This window comes from Epinephelus moara, chromosome 19, assembly GCF_006386435.1.
Source record: "Epinephelus moara isolate mb chromosome 19, YSFRI_EMoa_1.0, whole genome shotgun sequence".
NCBI lineage: Eukaryota > Metazoa > Chordata > Actinopteri > Perciformes > Serranidae > Epinephelus > Epinephelus moara.
In genome coordinates, this window is record NC_065524.1 from 25,880,686 (window position 1) to 25,902,882 (window position 22,197).

At 40.9% G+C, this 22,197-nt stretch overlaps 1 protein-coding gene across 9 annotated transcripts in view; it reads left to right on the top strand.

Annotated features, from left to right (window-relative positions):
• The window catches only part of ctbp2a (C-terminal binding protein 2a), an 89,525-nt gene that overhangs the window by 62,478 nt on the left and 4,850 nt on the right, over positions 1–22,197 (top strand). For all 9 annotated transcript variants that reach the window (XM_050070444.1, XM_050070449.1, XM_050070450.1 and 6 more), the window contains 7 exons: positions 9,249–9,403; positions 16,335–16,479; positions 17,259–17,465; positions 19,600–19,814; positions 21,433–21,563; positions 21,752–21,879; positions 21,966–22,092. In XM_050070444.1, the coding sequence (XP_049926401.1) occupies positions 9,249–9,403; positions 16,335–16,479; positions 17,259–17,465; positions 19,600–19,814; positions 21,433–21,563; positions 21,752–21,879; positions 21,966–22,092 (1,108 nt within the window). The remainder of the gene's footprint in view (positions 1–9,248; positions 9,404–16,334; positions 16,480–17,258; positions 17,466–19,599; positions 19,815–21,432; positions 21,564–21,751; positions 21,880–21,965; positions 22,093–22,197) is intronic.

Genomic DNA, 22,197 nt, shown 5'->3' on the forward strand with positions numbered 1-22,197 from the left:
GTCTGGTGTTTTGTCTGGTGTTGGGTGGGACTGTGTGTTTGGACAAGGAGAGTTCTGGCTTTGCTTTTGGCTCCTAGAGTCCAGGTTCTTGGTCTGGCTGTTGGGTGGAGCGGCTGGTAAGCTGTTGCCAAACTCCTCAGGCTGGTGCCGACCCAAGTGGGGAGGGAGAGAGAAGAACAGGAGGGAGGAAGATGGATGTAAACAGAGAGAAAATGGCAGGACACAAGAGCCAGATGTGATCAGGTTTTTCACTCTTTAGTAGCCGGACCTCTGGCCTATAAGTGCTGCCATGAGACCTGCAGCTGTGTGATCAGAGGGGGTGATAGGAGCCACCTTAGGGTGAATACTGGGACAACACTTACTCATGCTCTCCCATTTGGGCTCTTTTGCCACTTTGGAGATCCATAACATGCCATCTGTGATGAAGGCTGTTGGTAGGAATAGCTTGTTTTCTTATTATTTCATGATCTATTTTTAATGTAACAACTAACACATGATCTCACCATAACCCAAATCGTCTTCTCGTAATCATCAGATAAAATATGCCTGATTCTCTTCAACAGACATAAGATCCTGCTTTACATGTAACATCAACAGATGACTGTTATTACAGGCGTCTGCAGCTGCAAGCTAATTCGGAGTCTCCGTAATATTCCACAAGGACCAATAATGTCCCTGTGGTAATCAACATTTAGTTTACAGACGCCTGTAGTAACCAAATAAGACGTATGGAAAGGCAGTGTAATGTTCCCATAATGTTACTACCAGAGCTGATAGTGTGTGTCTGTGGTTTATATCAATAAGCTGTACTTCTGATGTCATAATACATTACAACTACTACTAGTGATTAGTAGTTTGAAAATAATTAGAGTCATTAAAGGTTTTGTTTTATACATTTGAATAGTTTATCTTATGTTGAAAAATGTCATATTGTGATATATACCTATATCAGTAAATTATTCTTAATATATTGATATTGTGATATTGTTTTCACTCAGCCTTGTTTGTTTTTCTTGTCAAACAACTGTGTTTGTACAGTGTCAGTGTTGTCATGATGCCAGGTTTTACTCTTCAACATAAATCAAAAATACACATCGACCCTCCCTCCCACCCACATTAACTGGTGCTAAAGCAATTCAGATGTTTTCACACAGTAACAAACTGAATGAATGACAGGAGTGATTTTAAAAAATCACATCAATTACAATAGAAAAAGAAGAAAAGTAAAGTATAAGAGGGCAACAGCACAGTGTAGCTCTGATGGTATGCCAGAAAAGCCCCACTGACGTAATAACAGTTCTTATCAGACCACGGACAGTACAGTGAAAAGAGCTTTCTCATGTTTGAAACAAGACGTTATTTTCTCAAGCCACTGAAAGTGTGTAGGTGAGGCAGCTTTGTTCCATCTGAGGAATACTGCTCGTCTAGCTAGGAGGCAAAGACAGAACATTTTGTTAGTTGTGTCAAATGTGTATCTTAAAGGTTTGAAATGCATCCCTCGAACACTCTTCTGACCTGTGGCACTGCCAGTGAAGGCAGATCACAGAGGTATTAGCATGCTTATGGATGCATTTTAGAAAATTTCACTTCAATACTGTGTATGTGTGTATTTCAACAAGGCTGTGATTAACAAGTTGTTAGGTTCAGGCACAAAAACGTCTTGGTTAATGGTAGGGAAAGATTGTGACTTTGTTTAAAATACCCAATTTTTGGGGGCACAATCCTGGCAGGAAAAGCAACAATGTCTCAGAAAAAAACAAATGCTTTTGGTGCCACTATCCCTGCCGATGAGCTGCTGCAAAACACTCATGTTTGGTGCCTGAGAGACTGCAGGAAACACAGCAATGACTCGCCAAAACACAACTGTTTTGTTGCTTGTTGGTCACAGTGGTGTGCAGTGGTCTGCAGCTTGGCAGGTGTCACACCGTTCAGCATCCCCTCCACCTCCGGATGACAAAGTCAGCTTATATACTACGTCACTTTAGAAACATTTATGTGAAAAGTATAAAAGTGTAAATGTCATGCGTTCTTGTTTTGCAGGAATATACAACGCCAACATTTTCTTTTGGTGACTGGGCTGAGCTCTGTGGACTGTTTGAAATTGACAAGCACTAGTGCACCAGCTTAAAATGGGATTTATACGTGTGCGCCAGCTCTATGCAGAGTCTACGCTGTAGCCTACACACGTTGCCTATACCATTGTGAGCATTTATACTTGTGCAGTGGTGTGTCTGTGTCACTCTGCAGTTACACCTCCAAAACACTAGTCAGTGGCGGAGGTTTCTGTGAAGCGCTGTAAAGTTTAGTTGATTCAAAACACACATTAAACATGGCTTAATAGAGACAATTTCAAACACAAGTACACAAATCAGCTTCACTATAACTCACAGCACTTACAGACAAAGCATTTGTCTTTATCTGGACACATTTTCCCCACAAATACAACATGCTAATGTTTTTAGCACAAGGCTATGGCATTTTGCAATGTATTAATTAGCTTAGTGGCTAGCGGACATTTTGTTTACTCACATGAAACCAGGGACAACAGCAACATTTAACAAAGGTAACGTTACAAAATTCAGCTTCATTACAACTCACAAAGTTCACCAACAAAAACAACTGTCTCATACTAAACACATTTTCCAAACAAATACAACATGCTAACGTTATTAGCACAAGCCTATGGCATTTTACATTGTGTAAAGTAGCCTAGCGAATAGCAGAGATTTCTATACTCATTTGAAGCCAGGATAAATTTCACACAAGTGAGAAATGCTATTTTATGGAAGCTTTTTGTCTTCACAATTTATTCCTTCTTATCTGTGAAATTAAAGTATATAAAACCTTAATTTCCATTGAGGCGGAGTACAGCGTAGCACACGGCATAGGGTACAGCGTCGATTAAATGCAGAAGCATAAATCCCGCTTAAGAATGTCATCCTATTTGTCGACAACTCAGCCCTATTTCTAAATATCATTTCCCCTCATACACTGTTTGTGCAGCTCGTTACTGATTAGTTTAAGAACTTTAAAATGATGATGGATTCTGCTCAACCTGCACTGGCAGGAGGGAAGGTAGTGTAGTGTACCTCTGACAGTGTGAGACTGGAGACGAAAGCCCCAAAACTCATTAACTTTGATGTGACAGACGATCCCCGAAGGCATGATGTGTGAGGGGCCATTACAGAGCCTCAGTCAACAACACCTTTCCAACAGAGTGTGTTTATTTCTCTGTGAATTAACAGTATGATTGTCCAAACAATTGTGGATTTTTAAAAATTCTCTACACCTGTCCTCATGGATGATAATCACGCTGTCATTCTTGTTTTTTTCTTTGGCTGAGGGAAGATTCAGTTCTTTCTGCCTAAAGCCAAAGAGCTCCTTCAAATCACTGGCCAGGTATCCGAGTCATTAAGACCCTCATTAACAGCCTTGTTAGGCGTTAATTATCCGCAGATTCATCATGTGTTAAATGCGGTGCCACGTTCTGCCTTATTAGGCTGGAGAAAGGCTATTAGCCACTTGGAAATAATTAATCAACAGCAGTTTGACCTACTTCCTACCAGTGACGCTGCTTTTTTTTTTTTTCCTAACAGCGGCTTCTTGTTTGTGTATGTGGATAACATATAAGCAGGTGATTCTGTGTTCGCTGCTTTTCTGTCCTTTCATCTTAAAGTGTGTGTGTGTGACTGTTTAGATGATAGAAGTATATTCTTGCTCAGCCAGACAGAGCTGTGATAATGAACTCTGCAGGAGTGTGATGAGGAGGCGCAGGGAGAGCTGTGGAGCCACAGGTGTGTTTGGCAAGCAGTCCCCCAACCCCCTACCTCTTCTCGCTAACACATACTAACCATACACACACAGACACAATCAAACACACACACAATGAGTCCCGCCGGTGAGAATAATGCATGCTTTCAGCTTATACGAGGAACAGAAAGATGGAGGTCACTTCTTCCACATTATTTCTTTTAACCTTTTCTTTTTTATGCACCTTTCTTCTTTTCTCGCCATTCTTCTCTTTTGATATGCCATTTAGGCTTTTATGAAGCGCTGCTTTTATTAGGAGCGCCGCACAATAATAATATTGTTAATGGCTGTAATATAATGGAATATAATAAAAACACAATCTCTTTATCTGTACGGCATTTTATAAAACACAGTTATAAAGTGGCGCACAAAGCAGCTCTAAAACTCATAAAATCAACACAAAACACTGAAGACAAAGTAAGCAAAACATAAAAGAAAAGCAATAATACAGAAAAAAATAACCAGAGGAAAAGGTCAGTAATAACTAACGGAACATAATTTCATCCAAACAAGTGGTGATATAACAGATAATAATAACTGCTGGTTTAAACTGCTCAGAGGAGGCCGTGATGGCCCAGGCCGGATGATTTGTTGTCTTTAACCTCGAATTTGGATCAAGTATTGCACTTTCATAAAGTTTAGGAACTTACAAAAGACAGATTTAAACAAATAATAATCAAAACTGAAGCAACACAAGCCAAGATATTCTGACTTTTAGTGTCTAGCATGGGTCAAGCAAGTATACAGTGTTTTTGCACAGCTCGTCACTTCCCGTAAGGCTGCCTCCTTAAAGTCGATGATTTGAATCAGCAGTTGGAAATTCAGTCAGCTGAAATTTGTCAAGCAGTCGTTTGTTTGTTTTTTTTGGCAGTCAGCACGCTTTGTACTTCTAGGGATGTTTCTGGCCTCAGATTTTGCTGCAGAGTGAGCGCTCCTCACTTTCACGCTGATCTCCGGTACAGGCAGCCGCAGACCCAGAGCCAAGGTGAGTCTGAGTCAGGTGGAGGCAGCTGCTCAGAGGAAGAGAAGCTTTGCTCCGCAGACACTGAGATGAGTTATCTTGTGCCTTCTGCTTAGAGGTGGTGGATTTACAGCTCACAGCAACTTAATACGATTTAGTCTCTGGCTTTTATTTGACTTCTAATGTCAAAAAATGTTGCACAATTTTGATTCTGTTTTTAGCATAGTTAGCTCACATTAGCACGGAGGGCTAACTTGGCTTGTTTACTACATTATCTGAACGTCGCTGTCACCCTGCACATCCTACCAACCCTGTTCGAACTCTTAAACGTCACATGGAAAAAGTCGAATATTCACAAATCCAATTCGACTGACATAAATCTGAGTTGGACACAGCCCTAATTTCCCATACTGCAGTTAAATAGCTTCTTTCACTACGCCTGCCTTGCCTCCTAAATGGCCACATCTTTTAAACTCCACCCACACATCCTGTTTTTAGGCTTTCTGTTAAAAGAATGTCAAGGCTCAAGCCCTTGGGACGAGGAAACTGAACTACATGCACAAAACTGGTGGAATACCCCTTTAAAGGCCCATCCACATTGTTAAAAGTGATCAGTTGTGTCTTATAATTCATCCTGCAAGTACTGCTGCAACCCGCATGAGATCTTAAGTTGAAGCGATACAATGACAGGAGCCCATCACCAGAGTGTCCTCCTTCCCTCCTCATCCTGTTTCTCACTGCTCCCCTCCTTTCCTTCCTCTTCATCTTTAATTCCCAGAGTGCTGAACTCTTCCTCTCTACATGTCGTCTCTGCTTGTAGAGAGTTTTTGCTACACACCCCCATGTCTCTGCCTCTGAGATGTCTGAATGTGTTTCACCTTCCTCTGCGTTTTGGTAGAAACACAGACGGAAACACACCGAGAGAACGCCACCAGTTATTAGATGAATTAACCCTGAAAAAAAAAATCCAGGTTGTGTGTCAGTTTTGTCAGAGCTGTGATATTAATGACACACTGCTAAGCTCTTTTTTAAATTAATCCCCTGTTTCCATTTCTCTCTGATAGGTCTGGTGCAGGTGGCCTGTTATTGTGTGCGTGTGTGTGTTTGCATGTGTGTAAAGGCATCAAACGATGCATAATTTACAACCTGTTTTTTCAGCATCCTTTTAGCGCTGTATATCTTCAGAAGATGTGGTACCATAGAGGTGTGTCTTGCTTGTAAAAGCTAAAAAAAAAAGAATTTACAGTTCGTTGCATCCAGACTCTTTTCTAAAATAGACAAATTCTTTTAAGGCTTTCTCTGAGAGCCCTGACACATCAAGCCGATGGTCGGCCATTGGTCAAAGTTGGGCTGTCGTGAGCGTATGTTGGCCTAGTTCTTGCGGTGTGTTCCTCTCCATTTGCACTAGTTGGCCCTTGTTGCCTGTTTTTTGGGTGATTCAGTATGCAGAATCGGCAGTGGAGACGGTGTTGCCTTTAGGTGAATGAAATCACTCTGATTGGCAGGTCAGCTCAGTGCATGAGAGGAGAAATTGAAGTGAGGAAAGCATGACATCAAAAACAAATGTATTATATTAGGTGATCGATATGAGACAAAACTGTCTGCCCATTTAACACAATCGGTTACAGAAGAAGCTGCCACCACTTTCTGTTTTGGTTTTGGCCATAAAACACATAAACAACACATAAATAATAAGTGCAGTAAAGTTTACTTTAAACTGACTCCACTAACACATAAAACAGCACATGGGATAAGTTAACTTGAGGTTTCTGTCAAAGAGACCTATCTAAAAGAAATGTTTTCATTTTGACCCAAACCATCATCTATTTCCTAACTCCAGGTCTATTTGTCTTAAAGCCCCGAAGGAAAACTTCTCACAACAGTGATAAAACATGGATTAATAACAATATTGTTCAACAAAAGTATCAAATTCAGCTCAGTAACTGTCAAGGTTCAGAGACAAAACAATTATTAGCTGAAGCATGTTTACTTTGCATAAATTAGCCTAGCAGCTAACAGACTTTTTCCTCTACTCATAGCTTAACAAATGACATGTAACGTTGTTTTTTTTCTTACTTACTGTTGGTTTAAGTCACTGCGTCTCCTGACAGACCAGCACGGTTGAATTTTAGCCTGCATGTGCGTTTTTTTAAGCCGAATACTGTTGATACAGAGCAGCTAATGTTGCTAAAGTGTACGTTAGTGGAGTGAGACGCTCGTCCAGACAGGTAACGTTAAGTCGTGTTTGATCTCGTAACAGCATTGTTTACAGATGGCATGTGCTCTGTCTGTTGACCTGTATTTTCTCCAAATCCCAGTTATTTCCACATTGCTGATTTATTCCCGGGTAAATAACGCTATCCTCATTTTCTTTCTCTCGGCTGCTTGTCATCTGCCTGCTGCTGTTTGACGGTGACACGGACTTTCAAAATAAAAGCGTATCCTAAAGATGGCGATATAGATTGATGTTTTCACTTTGCATCGATGATTTTGGATCCATGGATGGATGGATCTTTACACCCCTAGTAAATATTAATTGTTCTTTCCACATTGGGTTGTTTTGTTAATATGCTATCTGGCTAACAAGCATCTTGAATCCATCCTGTTGGTCTTCTAGTTTCCCGTTTTGAATGGCGAACACAGAGTACCAACACCTGCTGGTATGGAGTTATTTTCTCTCATGCAGGCGCAGAATGTTCCGGTTAGTTAGCCATTGGTTGTAGTCTTTGCGGTGTGTTTAAGTGCAACTTTTTGGCCGGGACACAGGCAACATGAGGCGACCCAACAGTCAGCCTTTGGTTTGGACTACGTTTTTGATTTTGGTTTGGTGTGTTGGGGCCTTTAAGCATAACGAAATGTTAAGTGTTTCTCTATAACATCAAGTATTCATGACTTAATAAGCACGATATTAAGTTAAAGAGAAAGTTTGGAAAGATATTGTTGGTTATTATTTATTAAGCACTCAAAATCTCTGCTAATCTGTTTCATCAGGACTGTGTGGGTGTTGTGTGATCAGATTTTATCAACAGTGGCCTGGCAACAAAAACCAACAACCCAACAACTGGCATCAAATTTAGATTCAAATGTTTATACTTTTTTTCACAACTGAGCCTCGCCCATTTCAAACCAGCGAGAACACACGCACACACACACACACACACACAAATCTCTTGTAAAACAGCCAAAACTCTTCTAACTTTGGCAGAGATGTTTGCGTTCATGTAGGATCCCATCACTCACAGTAACAAGCTGATTGAAAAAATGGGTTTTAAGGGTCTTAAAATTGCAAACCAGAACCAGAAAACACCATTTCCATCTTCTTCAAACTTGGATCAGTAATCACTGCAACCTTTTTTTTTATGAACTCTGCAGAACAGAGAACGAGCCTGCTGGTGCAGAAGTGAGGCACAATTAACTGATTCGCTGCTACATTTGCATGCACCTCATGTTTTTCGTATTTTGTTTCCCTGTTCTACGCATCTGATTTGTTTAAAGTACATATGTTTGCATGTTGTAGTCGTGTAGGTCACAAACATGCTTCTTGCTTCCCAAAAGTGGAGGAGTTAGAGAGACAGACATGGAGCGAGCAGGCTTGGATGTCCTCTCCAGCAGCGCAGATGTCACTAAATAAAATATTTCATAATCCTGCCCAAATCCTCTAATCACCATGACAACAGGCAGCAGGGAGCCAGAGAGTGGTGGTGTGTGGACCCCCCCTTTCTCCTTTCTCTTTTCCCTCTTTTTAGTGGAATTTGGGTCCGCACAGTCACATTTTCTACTCGATTTTACACTATTATTTAACAAACTAAAGAACACATCACACTGATTTAAGGAAGTGAGAGTAAGAATTCATCAATATTGGCACATTTCTAGTTTCCAGCAGTGTTTCTGACACTTTTCTCCCCGGAGGGCAGCCGTATCACAACTTGACAGAAGGGTGAAGACAAAGCCAAAAAACTCGCTTCGGCAGGACAAACCTGGAGACGAAGTTTGAATTAAGCGGCTGATTTTCTTCAGTGTTGGAACGAGTGTGTGAAGGGTGTAAACTGTACAGAAGAAGCAGAGACGCACACACTGGAGGCCTGCCGGCTTCTGTACGGTGATAGGATAATGGAGGTGATGACCTCATGGGGTGAAAGGACCTGTTGCCTGGTAACAGTGTGGATAACAGCGAGAGAGGGGGGTATTCATATCACCAGCGTTGTATGTGTGTGAGTGAGTGTGTGTCGACCAGTGTTGCCAGGTAAAGGAGACGATGATAGTGGTTTAAAGTAGGGAACTACACACACTCGGGCATGTGTGTGTGTCGCTAATTTAGCCTATCACACAGGCAAAACACACAGTCCCAGCCTGTGTAAACACTTCCTGCTGCGGGATGCATTTCCCACATTTTACTGCTTCTTCTGCAGCTCACTTGACTGTGTGTGCCAGACATAAATAATTAACTCCCTCTCTTTCTCCCTCTGTCTCTCTGCAGGTATTCGGCCCCAGATTATGAATGGGCCTATGCACCCGCGCCCCCTGGTGGCACTGCTGGATGGGCGCGACTGCACCGTGGAGATGCCCATCCTCAAAGACCTGGCCACCGTGGCTTTCTGTGACGCCCAGTCCACACAGGAGATACATGAAAAGGTACGAAAATAACTTGTCAGGTGTCATCTCTTCATCTGTAGCTTTTAAAAAATGTGACAGCTACAGTTCTTACAATAACAGAATTTGATTGCCCCCATTTTATTTAATATCTTTACAGTAGTTAAACGGTTACCTACACTAAAACAAACCTGAAGCTCTGACCTTGGTAACCCCTTACAACAACAGACTGCAGTCCTGGGATGGCTCTTCACATTAGATTAAATTAGATTTTATTTCAAACGTGCAAAAATAATTTTAAAAATCAAGATTAAAAGTAAAAAAACAATACAAGAATACCTAACAAACATATTTCATGTCCGAAAAGGACTAGGAAGAAGTGATTACTTATCAAATCTGACCCCTTTTCCATATATTTAATCAATAAGCTCAATATTTAACACAAATATTCCCACCCTCTACCCCAGTGTTCACCACACACCTCGATCAAATCAATCAAAGCGAAATAAAACACTCAAAACAGAACAAGAGCCTTCAAAGCCCCGTCCAAAATCTCGAGTGTCTGACATGAAGGCTCCTTATTTATCAGCTCGTTTTAGCAGCCTTTGTTTATGTATGTAATTAACTTTAATTAGTTCTTGTTGATTTGCTGTCAATTTTATGTTTCCTTTTTTTCTTCTCTTCAAGCAATTTTCATTGCTTCAAGCAATCTGGAGCTTGTAGACATCAAGTGTAATCTGTCTCACCACTCAGCCAGGAAAAAAATAAATAAATAAAAAGGGGGGAAAAATGAAGAATTAAACAATAGTGTGTCAGGCGGAGGAGCTGTAACAAGGAACTTCATGTATTTGACAATGTATTTAAATCTATGTTTTCCAAGATTCCTGCAGTCACATACTGTCGTCATTTCTGGCCCTGTGTTTTCTTTGAATTTTAATAACAACAATTAATGAGTGTGGATTCATTCTTGGCATCACATGTCTATGATTAAATATTCTAAACTTAAGGTTTATTTTCTTGCTTGTTTCTGGAGCTTTTAGCCTACAAATGGAAATTTGGTCACATGTTAATTATATTGAAATAGTACATTTAAAAAACAAGTCAAACAGTGCTTTTTTAAGGGCAAAAGTCAGGAAATTCATCGATAATGAAAATAAATGTATGGAACGCTTGTACTTTATGGAAGTAAATCAAAAGTATAAATGCGACTAAGGCACAAAGAAACAGGGAATATCAGGGTGTCTACAGGTCCTTAAAATGTCTCAAATTAAGTTTTCTTAATATAAGCGTTAAGGAGTCTTAAAGAGTCCAAAACTGTCTTAAATTCAAATTCATTGGATCTTGAATATTTTCTGTTACATTACTGCGAATATTTCTCCAGCCTGACAGACCCAATGACTGTCTACAACCACACAAACCAAAGAACTGCAATAATAATTAGCATTGATGACACCAGTGAGTTTTTGTTTTCTTTGTACATTAAACACATTAAACTTAAAGTCACCCAATATTTGTAATTTTTCCTTTATTATCAGTGTGTTTACTTGGAAGAGTACTTACACATGTGCGTCACACACATACACACATATATAGTGTGTACTTCCATTGCAGGTTTGGTCTTAAATTTCACATAAGGTGGTGGAAACCTTAAATTTAATTTGGTTCTATCTGTAGACACTCTTAATAAACAACCAACAATTTTCTGATGTTCCTGAATGTGACAGACAGCAAAGGCATTGTTTGTAAGTTTAATGAGGTAATTGCTATAATTTACCAACCAAACGCAGTGTTTTGCCGAGTCCCACGCTGCTGTGCTGAGACTGTGCCGTGATTATGTGCTGTGATTGGTGCGTCAGTGTCTGAGGCAGGTAGGGGATAAGGGCACAGAGGTCATGATTACAGATAGTACGAGCCAATCACTGCACAGGAGGGCAGGACTTGGCAGAACGCTGTTGTTTGGTGGATAGGTCTACATTCTATGATTCATTCATTTTTTGTAACCGCTTATCCTGGTAGTAGTCGCGGGGGCGCTGGAGCCTATCCCAGCTGTCATTGAGCAACAGGCAGGGTACACCCTGGACAGGTCACCAGACTATCACAGGGCTGACACATAGAGACAGACAACCATTCACGCTCACATTCACACCTACGGTTAATTTCACCTAACCTGCATGTCTTTGGACTGTGGGAGGAAGCTGGAGAAAACTCACGCTGACATGCAACCTCTGCACAGAAGGGCTCCCCCACAGTGGGTTCGAACCCCCACCGACAATGCTAACCACTGCACCACCGTGCTGCCAAACATTCTAGCATCTACTGTTTAATATACAGCACATGTTTGGAATAGGTCAGACCACATAAAGCACTGCTCCCTGTAATAGCGGCAGCATCTGCAGGACGCAGGCATGGTATGGACATAGGATGAACTTTGAATGTGATTCTTGAATAATTTGCTTTCCGTTGAGCGCAGAAGGGTCAACCCTCTCCTCTTTCTGCGTCTCCTCCTCTGTAATGTTTTAATAATATTTCAGCCCACTGGCTTGTTCCACTCTCCCAGTTCAGCTATAATGGTTTCATCACTGACTCTAATCCCACTGGGTGCTGAAGTGCTGCCTTGTTAAATAAGGAGGAGGAGGAGGAGGAGGCTGGTAATAGAAATGCAGTATAATTGTTCTGAGCCAGAGTGGGTGAAACATTTGTCTTATTTTACTGCCTATACACTGAAGCCAGGAGAGGAGAAATTTTACAATCCGAGCTGAAGGGTTTGTGTCTTTAAAGAAGACGACAGAGAGGGTTCCACTTCCTGTTTTAAGAGAAATTGTACCTTGCACTTGTCAGTTTTACTTTTATGCCAACCTAATGATTTGAATTTAGAGGTTAAATGGAAGAAATATAAAATAAATACTTGATTTTTCTTCATCTAACTTTAGGCTTTTCTATGCCCCCTTAATCCACACACACACACACACACACACACACACACAAGCAATCGCCGTCCAGTACGATGCTCTCGTAGTGAATACATTACACATACTGAGGACCCATCTGGGAGAATAGATGTTGGCAGCGTTCCCACAACTATAACTGCACAGCAGAGGGTACAGATGGGGCACTCTACACACACACACACACACACACACACACACACTTACACACTTGCCAGCAACCTCACTGCAAGTTTCAGTAGTGAAGTACTGTTCACACACAAGTATACAAACAGACTCACACACCAAGCAAGCAAACCAAAGCACACTGCTGTCTTTTTGCACGCACTGCCTGGAAGAGAGCAAATGCGGCGATTAAGGAATCTGTCACTCAAGGAATCAGTGTGTAAACTGGAGTACTCGTGCTCTGCAAAGTGCAACTGCGAGCCAGTGGTGACCTGCGAGAAGTGTTTTGGGGCCCTGTTGAGTGCACATTAAAAGAAATTTATTACAAAGCACTTGTGGTCTATTAACTAATAACAGCAGCACTGTCCTTGGAAAGACAGAAAAGACTTTCAGAAAGATGAAAAAGAGTGGTGTGTTTTTCAAGTGTCTTTCGCATCACTGTATCAGTAACCACTGTTCTCATGAAGTGCTGCTGTTTTAGCGCAAAGTAAAAGTTGCACAAAAAAAATCTCAACCACAGGAGAGGATGTAATTGAGAAAATTATGTGTATCTCGCTCATGCAGAAAACATCAATCAGGACAAAAGAACATTTCAGGAGAAATGGAGCATGTCAGTACTTTGTCATACATGAATGGCAGGGTTTTTGTGGTATTTTTGGGGCTTGTTTGATAGTTGACAGTGTAGTGATGGACGGGAAATGTTGGGGGAGAGATGGGGGAATTGGAATTGAGAGCAAAGACATTGCGGTTCTATAGTATGTGCCTTAACCATACAGGGATGCTCTGTGTTTTGAATAATTTAGGAGTAATAAAATAAAAATATTCATGTATAAAATGATGGTCCTAGACTTTTATGTCCACATTATTTTCCTTATGTCCCTCCATCCAGTGTAGGCTTCCCAAAGAATTAGCCCTTAATCACGATGGCTTTTGAGAACCATACACAGAGAAAGGAAGATAAACGTTGTTGTTTTAGTAAAGTTGTTTAAATAATGTATTGAATTAGTTTGTCTTTGTTGCAGCTTTTGAGCATAATCTTGATATTTGGAGAAAATAGCTTTTTACCAACCTTAGATGAGAGGTTTGATCGGAGACCGTGTATAAAAGAAGCAGATACAGCCACAGTGACATCACCCATTGGTTTGTGGACTACCGTTCTGAAGCCTTGAGTTTGTCGTATTGGCCGTTTGGAACCAGAAGTGACCATTATTGGATGAGAGGTGAAGCTGTGGAGGACTGCTATGCCTCTATCCTGATTTACATGTCGCTGTGGTAGTATCTTGTCAATCACAAGGTAGCCATACCCTGCTTTATTATCTATTTTACTCTAAATGGGATCATAATTGACAAAATTAACATCATGCTGTATGAAGAGGACTTGAAACTGTCGATTGAGACCATAAACTCATCAGGAAAATATTTACTAAGGTAATAAATCAAGGTAGAAGAAGGGTCATTTTCTCATATACTAACAACAATCAGACTTATCTTTGCAACCAGTGGAGTCGCCCCCTGTTGGTGATTAACAATAATGCAGTTTAAGGCACCTTCCTCATTGGCTTCACTCTCCAGACCCAGAGGCTACGTCTGCTTCTGTTCTGTTCACAGGGGGTTGTGAGGCTTTTTTGATTTTAAGGGGTGTAAGAAAACTTTTAAAAAAAATAAAATACACAGTAGGCCTTTTTTCTGTGAAGAAAATGAAATAAAATTGTTATTTTTTTTAGTTTAGATTATTATTTAAGTTTAGGGGTGTGCCATATCATCTCGTTAATACGATAATACCGGTATAATTTTTAACATCATATGAAAAATTCATATTGTGATACTCACGATATTTCGACTTGTTGACATATTGACATCATCCTGTTACCCACGGCAACAACAAGCGTGGCTGAAAGCGAAATTATTACCGACTCTGCAGTGGTTCCAGAAAGAGGAGCAGCTTCAGTAGTGTGGAATAAACTGTAGCGTCCTGAATGTTTTATGAACAGTTACAGACTTCTCAGACTCTTTTAGTGAGCTACCGCTCAGAGGGAACTCATTCAGCGGCTCCTCTGGCAGCAGCACAGCGTCTCTCCCTCTCCTCTCTCGCTGTGTGCACACAGGAGTCGGTATCGTCAAATGATTTTGTCATAAACTTTTGGTAATGTAAACCTACTTGATGCTCGTGGCTCCACAAAAACTACATATATGTGAATGTGCGATAGTTGTGGTATCATAACAGCCTGTCACAGGTTACAGTGTGATGATTAGAGGAGAAATGGCAGAGCATAAAGGTCCAGGTGGAAAAAAACAACATTTATGATTTTGGTAAAACAGAAGGAAATCACCTGTTGATTTATATATATATAGATCCCAGGGGACATTTTTTGTATTCGGGAGCTGTTTAAATGTGTAATTTGTGGTAGATTTTATTTTGTTTAACTATTAATATTGTGTACAGAATCTGAATTCTCTGAAAATTTGAAGGCAAACTGTAAAACTATCACTTATTTTGTTGCAATTCTATGTTCTTAAATTACTAGTTTGTCATATTGCAAAAATACCCTCAAATATCGTAAAATTATTTTAGGGCTACATCGCCCACCCCTATTTAAGATACAAATTGGTCAGTTAGCCAAGGATCGTCAGTTTACTCAATGATAGAAAAGGGGTCCCCTGATGAAAAAGGTTAAAAACCACTGGTCTTTGAGATGACACAACTCATTACACTGAGTAGGAAGCTAGAGCCGGCAGGCGGTTAGTGTAGCAGGGGAAACTGTTTGCCCGGCTCACTCCAAAGTTCAAGAATACGCCTACCAACCGCCATAAAGCTCATTATTTTATAGTAATGTAACTCCCTCTGAAACCTTAAATGAATCTCCATGCTCAAGTATTTCGTTAAGGCTTTGTTCTATTACACAAGTGTAGAAAAGTGAAGTGTGTTTCCATTGTTAAAGGCTTTATATGCTTTGCAGTATTCATGATCCCTCGCTGTAGGTAATGTAATAGCATTGTGCAAAACAATGTAAAGATGAACATGCATCGTGGCATGCCAGCTCAAACTGCAGAATAATTCTTTAACAAATTAAAGCAACACAAAACCCATTTGCTCACTTTTTCCACTTCATGTAAACTTGCTTTCAGCTCGTCTCTCTGTTGCTCAGCAGTCGGCGGTGCTTCTCTGTCATTTTCCAGCATCGTCTCCAGCCAAGTCTGCTGCTGGGCCCGCTTCTCTCAAGTAATGAGATTAATGCATGAGGAGAGCTTTAACCTTGAATTTAGCATCCAGCTCTCACTACAGCTCACTCCAATAAAAAAAAATGTTGCATGGTAATTCATGGTTATGCTAATCTGGCTGGGTTAGGTTAATTCACTGAGCGGGTTGTGAATTTAAACTTGTTATTTAACGGCGGCGGCTTGCAGCAGCTACTTGCTCATGCTTTCTGGGTTCCTCAGCAGCTGTCGGTCTACTTTATGATCCCGCCTGCATCCACTTCAACCTTGTTTGCGTACGGTTTGAATGAATGGATTGTGACAAAAACCAGCTTTGGCAAGCGCTCATTATAAACACAGAGACAACCACTCATGTTTTAGGGCACACATAAACAATCAATTTGCATTTAGATGAAGAAAAGCGGACATAAACTTAGATCCTGGAAAAGGGAGGTAGAGACAGCACTCTTATTAAAGTTGCTCATACATAACATTGCAGAAAAACCGTCTGAATTATAATGTTTGGATGATATTGATTAAGAGCACATTGTGATCATAATATAAATCCAGATTTCCAGTTTGCTCTCATCTCTAATGCAGCTAATGATTGCTGAGGGAATACTGAAGCAATAAGACAGCGATGATGATGCCTCTTCCTCTCTAATCAGGTGCTGAATGAGGCAGTAGGGGCCATGATGTACCACACTATCACCCTGACCAGAGAGGACCTGGAGAAGTTCAAGGCACTGCGCATCATCATCCGCATCGGCAGCGGCTACGACAACATCGACATCAAGGCTGCCGGAGATCTCGGTGAGACAGAGACAGATGCAGACAAATAGGAGGAAGATAGATGTAAAAAGTGAGGTTGTTCAGAAGCAGACAGTAAAAATATGCTGAGAATAATGAACAAGGAGTGGTTGTATTTGCCCATATGGCTCGTTCAGTCACTACAGCATGAGGAAAAATAAAGAATAAATCAAAAAAATTATGCATTATGGATAAGGATAGTGCACTTTTGGATGGAAGCCAAACCAAACTCTGCTTGCTGTATTGACTTAACATAAATAACATATGTAGCAGGAATTATTACATACTGTAAACAGAATATGTAATGGCGCTGATTGCATATGCAGAGCAGATGCTCCAACTGATATGAAACTCTCCCTCCGATTCCCATTTGGCCCCTTCGGCATATGTTTGGTATGAGAGCGGGATTTAGTGTGATATCCTAATTATTGTCGTTTGTGCAAATACATCTTAGTACGCTGACATGGATTTTTTTTTTTTTTGAGAAATGTTCTTTTCATGGGCATAATTAGCAGTTATAATTATCCTCTTATCCTTCACAGTTCAGTTTTATACACAGTGCTTTTTTTATTTTGTAGAGGGTCATAAAGAAAAGAAATTTCCTGCCAATTATTTTGTGAAATAAAACATGAATCTCTCTTCAAAACAGCTACAGTAATTATAACCGACTATTATAACTACTAAATCTGTGAAGCAATTATGTCATTTGAAGTGTCTATGTCGCTTTCATCTCTCGAGCTTCATTGTTTCTCCTTTTTCCTCTCCCATCTGACCTTTTCTAGGCATCGCCGTGTGTAATATTCCCTCAGCGGCTGTAGAGGAGACAGCAGACTCAACACTTTGTCACATCCTCAACTTGTATCGGCGAAACACCTGGCTGTACCAGGCTCTCCGGGAGGGCACGCGGGTCCAGAGTGTGGAGCAGATCCGGGAGGTGGCGTCGGGGGCGGCCAGGATCCGAGGAGAGACGCTTGGTCTCATTGGATTTGGTGAGCTCCTTCTGTCTTTTCAGCAGTGGATTGTTTATGTCGGTTGACAGCAACTGTATATAACTATATGACAACTACTATGGCCATCAGGGACAGCCTCTCTTCTCTCTATTAAATATAAATCTCATTTTACCTGCTTGTTCAAATTCTGAGATTAAATGTTTTTAATTTAGCTTAATTTTTGCAAGGCAGCTCCTCAATTCTGGTATCAGTTAGGGGTGGTAATTATCCTTTCATTGTGTTGTCACTGTGTTTCCAGGTTGTCAGTTTGCTTAATTTTTTGGACCTCATTAGGGCTGAAAAAAATAAATATATATATATGTTCACTTTTCTGTCGATAATTTTCATAGTTAAGTCTGTTAAATGCTAAAAATTGTGAGCAAGATTAAGATGTTGCAGCCATGCTAGTGGCTCTGTAAAGATGGGTGCAGGCAAGGGCTGTGTTTGAAATATAGATAGTAAAAATAATGGACTTACTAAAGTGATGTCACCCATTGTTTGTGGACTTGGCATTTGGCATTTTTGCCATCACCATCTTGGGTTTTTTTGGAGCCGGAAGTAACCATATTTGGACAAGAGGTTGGAGCTGTATAGGAGCGAGAAGTGGATCTCACTCATAGACTGTGGTGACGCCTCCTTGACAGCCTGTCAATCAAAGCAGCAAGGGCCCTAATTATGCAGAACTTTAAACCTTAATTACATTGACTTGGCTGAGTTATATAAAGTCACCCCTTGTGCAGTTGTTAAGAATGTTGAAATAAATTATAAAGATGAAAACCATTTTTTGCACCAGGCTGTAAACATGTTAATTTCTGCTGTATAGTTGGGCATTTTAACATGGGGGTGTATGGGGATTGACTTGCCTCTGGAGCCAGCCTCAAGTGGCCGTTTGAGGAACTGCAGTTTCTGGCACATCCATGTTAGCTTAATTATTTTACGGCCCCAGAGGTTGCAGCTTGGTTGGATCACATACCAACATACTAGTTATACAAAGTATGACGTAAAATTGAGTATGTAGTGCGTCCACACTGCATAGTATTTAGATTTTTTGTGTGTGAGAAATGCCTGGATGTGTACTACATTAGAAAAAATATTTGGTACTGGATGCGAATCCTAGGATAGCGAAGAAAAGGCTCGCCTCACTCTGCCTAAACATTCTTACCCCAACCCCAACTAGTTCCACTCCTCTTGCCTAAACCTAGCCAATCCAACCAACAAAAACAACAAGTACTAGCTAGTCAGAGGGAGTGTAGGGGCCTAGGGGGGTCATTCTTTCACTATCCTAGGATTCCCAAATTTACTTACTGGACATACTCAACTGCCCCACAATGCACTGCGTCTCTTCAGACTGCACAATAGCCGAGATTTTGAGCCAGGTTAGAAGCTGTTAATATGTCACTTTATTAAGTTTTAACATTTTTCACTCTTTGCATTCTCAAGATGTGTCAGTTTATACAAATATTGCCTGTCTGGAAATTTGCTAGATGTTTTTGGAGATGTGAGAGGTGCTGGCGTTGATAAAGTCATGAGATGCAGTCACATGACTGTTTTGCTTGCACATACGTCAGTGTGAACAGTGTTGGTAATGGCATACTGCCCACTAAATAAACTTTTTAGTAGGTTGTATGCAGTATATCCAACTTGAGTATGTAGGCAGTATGTCAGTATGCGATTCCGAATACGGCCATGGAGATATTTTAAGCGCATTGCTAACGTTAGTATGCTAACAAGCTCACAGTGTCAGTGCTAACATGATTTTTATATTAGTATTAAACACAAAGTGCAGCTGTGGCTGGTTTAAAAAAATAAAGCTATTAGTGAGATTTTTTTTTTTTTTGCGGATTAGATACATTAAAATTTAATTGGATGACAAATGTTTTGAACTAGCAAATGTTGGGCATTTGTGCTCATTAAACAATTAATCATTAGATTTGTTGTGATTAATTTTCTGTCAAATAACTAATAGATTAATCAATTCATATTTTCAGTGCCAGCACTCAAATACACACATGCATTTTTTTAGTTGCTGTTAAGGGATAGCTGCACTGTCCGAAGGCTGAGTATTAAAACCAAGCTACTAAAATCTGAATCCTCTCTTAGTGTGTGATTTCTTTCCCTTTCATGCCTCCATCAGGTCGCTCAGGCCAGGCGGTGGCGATGCGGGCCAAGGCGTTCGGCTTCAACGTGATCTTCTACGACCCCTACCTCCAAGACGGCTTGGAGCGCTCGCTTGGCGTTCAGCGAGTCTACACGCTCCAGGACCTGCTCTACCAGAGCGACTGCGTCTCCCTGCACTGCAACCTGAACGAACACAACCACCACCTCATCAACGACTTCACCATCAAACAGGTAGGAGGCCCTTATTCATTGTATATCTTTCTCATATGAAGAGATGAAAAATAAAGGAAACAGATTTTACTGTCTCACATTAAACATGGTCTGAGAGGCAGAACGAGCCAGCAACTTACCAAACACTGATAAACCTCATTTGGCAGAAGCTCCCCCTCATTACCCAGCAAAGCGGGCTGCACATTCTCCTCACTAGGCTAATGATTCCTGGAGATTGGTAGCACAGCTTTAACCCAGCGGACTGGCAGCTGACTTGGCTGGCCACTAGCATTCCCTGGGTGCCAGCGCTCCTTTGTTGGCAACTTCCAATTATAAGCTGTTTAAACAACCTTTTAATGAGTGGTAAGATACCCGGAACACGCACATACAAAGAAACACAGACGTTTGAGGAATCTGTGTGGATCCAGAATAAGAGGGATGAATGTTTGGGGGTGGGGCGTGTCTTTGTGTTTAATGTCTGTAATGTGCTGGGAGGATTCTCTGTAATCAGCCTGTTCTTCCTCACAGTTTCATAACTCTCAGGTCACTGTGACCCAAACAGGCCAAAGTGTGTGTGTGTGTGTGTGTGTGTGTGTGTGTGTAGGAGTCAGTCATACTGACTTTCATGTTGGAAAAAAGATGAATTGTGACATTTTTCTCTTAGTAAAACATGTAATACATAATTAGGACCATAATTGTTTATTGCTTTTATTCCTTCTATTGTGTTTTATGTTCTTTATTTTATTTATTTATTTTTAATTTAATTTAATTCTATTTTATTTTTATTTATTTATTTTTTTTGTTCTAATCTTTCATTATTATTGGCCTGTCTTCTTGTTTTACTTTTTCAGTAATTTAAAATTATTATATTACAAACCAGTACACATTAGCATTTCTCAGCAGTTGAATGGTATAAATGTTTGCAATTTTTCCTGCTGTATAATCCAACATACTGTACATTTACAGTCCAGAACATGTTTATGCAGCACACCACACCAATTCTGAGTTGCCATTACAGCAGTTAGTAACAACCGAAAAATGCTACTGACCAGCCAAGTCACTGTCAGGCTTGCAAGTGAACCAGCCTTGATGAATCAGCAGCTAAGCTAACCACAGCATGCACTTTACACTTTGGGGATCAGTTTTAACATGATAAATAAGAAAACACTCTCAGTCTTCCCCTGATCATTGCTGCCACCTGGAGGACATACATCAAACTGCTGGTTGTGTTAAAATAAATGGTTTAATAACTATTTGCAGCATGTACAGCTGCTGAAAGTGACAGCTGCTTTGAAACTGCATATGTTTTCACTAATTGTGTTATTAGCTTTCACAAGAAAATCAAGTTACATACAATGCATGTTCATCTGCATCGTGACATACATGCTAGTGTCTTATGTACCGTGAATAAAAGCTTCTGTGAAGATGAAGGGATTAGTGTCATTTAAATGTCTCCTGTCTTTGAGAGGCCTTTTGTTATCTTGTCGCTCTTCATCTGAAAAGGGTTTGTCTCCCACCACGTGTTGTCTTCCCACGCAGCATTGAGCCAATGACAGCCACCCTGGGTGTGCAGCCTCAGAGCCACACATGTTGATTGCTGGAATTATTTATGCTGCCGTTTTTGTGTGTGTGTGTGTAGATGCGTCAAGGTGCTTTCCTGGTCAACTCGGCACGGGGAGGTCTGGTGGATGAGAAAGCTTTGGCTCAGGCCCTGAAAGAAGGGAGGATACGGGGAGCCGCCTTGGACGTCCACGAGTCGGAGCCTTTCAGGTGCTTATGATCACACCTTCTTATTCAGACAGTTCATTATTAAACATATCGGACAGGAATCTCAAATATATAATACACCCAAATAAGGGAAGGAAATCCCAATCATATTAAGAACAAAAGAAATTCTGCCTCTTGCATCTCTTAATCCCTTTGTTTCTCTTTTCTTTCTTTCATTTTCTGCTGAACAGTTTTTCCCAAGGTCCCCTGAAAGACGCCCCCAACTTGATCTGCACACCCCACACCGCCTGGTACAGCGAGCAGGCGTCACTGGAGATGAGAGAGGCCGCCGCCACAGAAATACGCAGAGCCATCACTGGTACGGAGACACCTTTGAACGCATTCCCACTCTCACAGATTTTTCGGTTTCTCAGCTCACCTCTGCTCAATCTCGCCCCGACACAGGCCGTATTCCTGACAGCCTCCGAAACTGCGTCAACAAAGAGTTCTTTGTTACCACGGCGCCCTGGGGAATGATGGAGCAGCAGCAGCAGCCTCAAGTTCACCCTGAGATCAATGGTGCCGCCTACAGGTAGGAGGGGGATTTATGTGAAGGAACTCAGCGAGCTACTCACATCACACAGAGATCACCTGTGTCACCTCAACACCTGCAGTAGCTGAGGCTCAACACACGGGG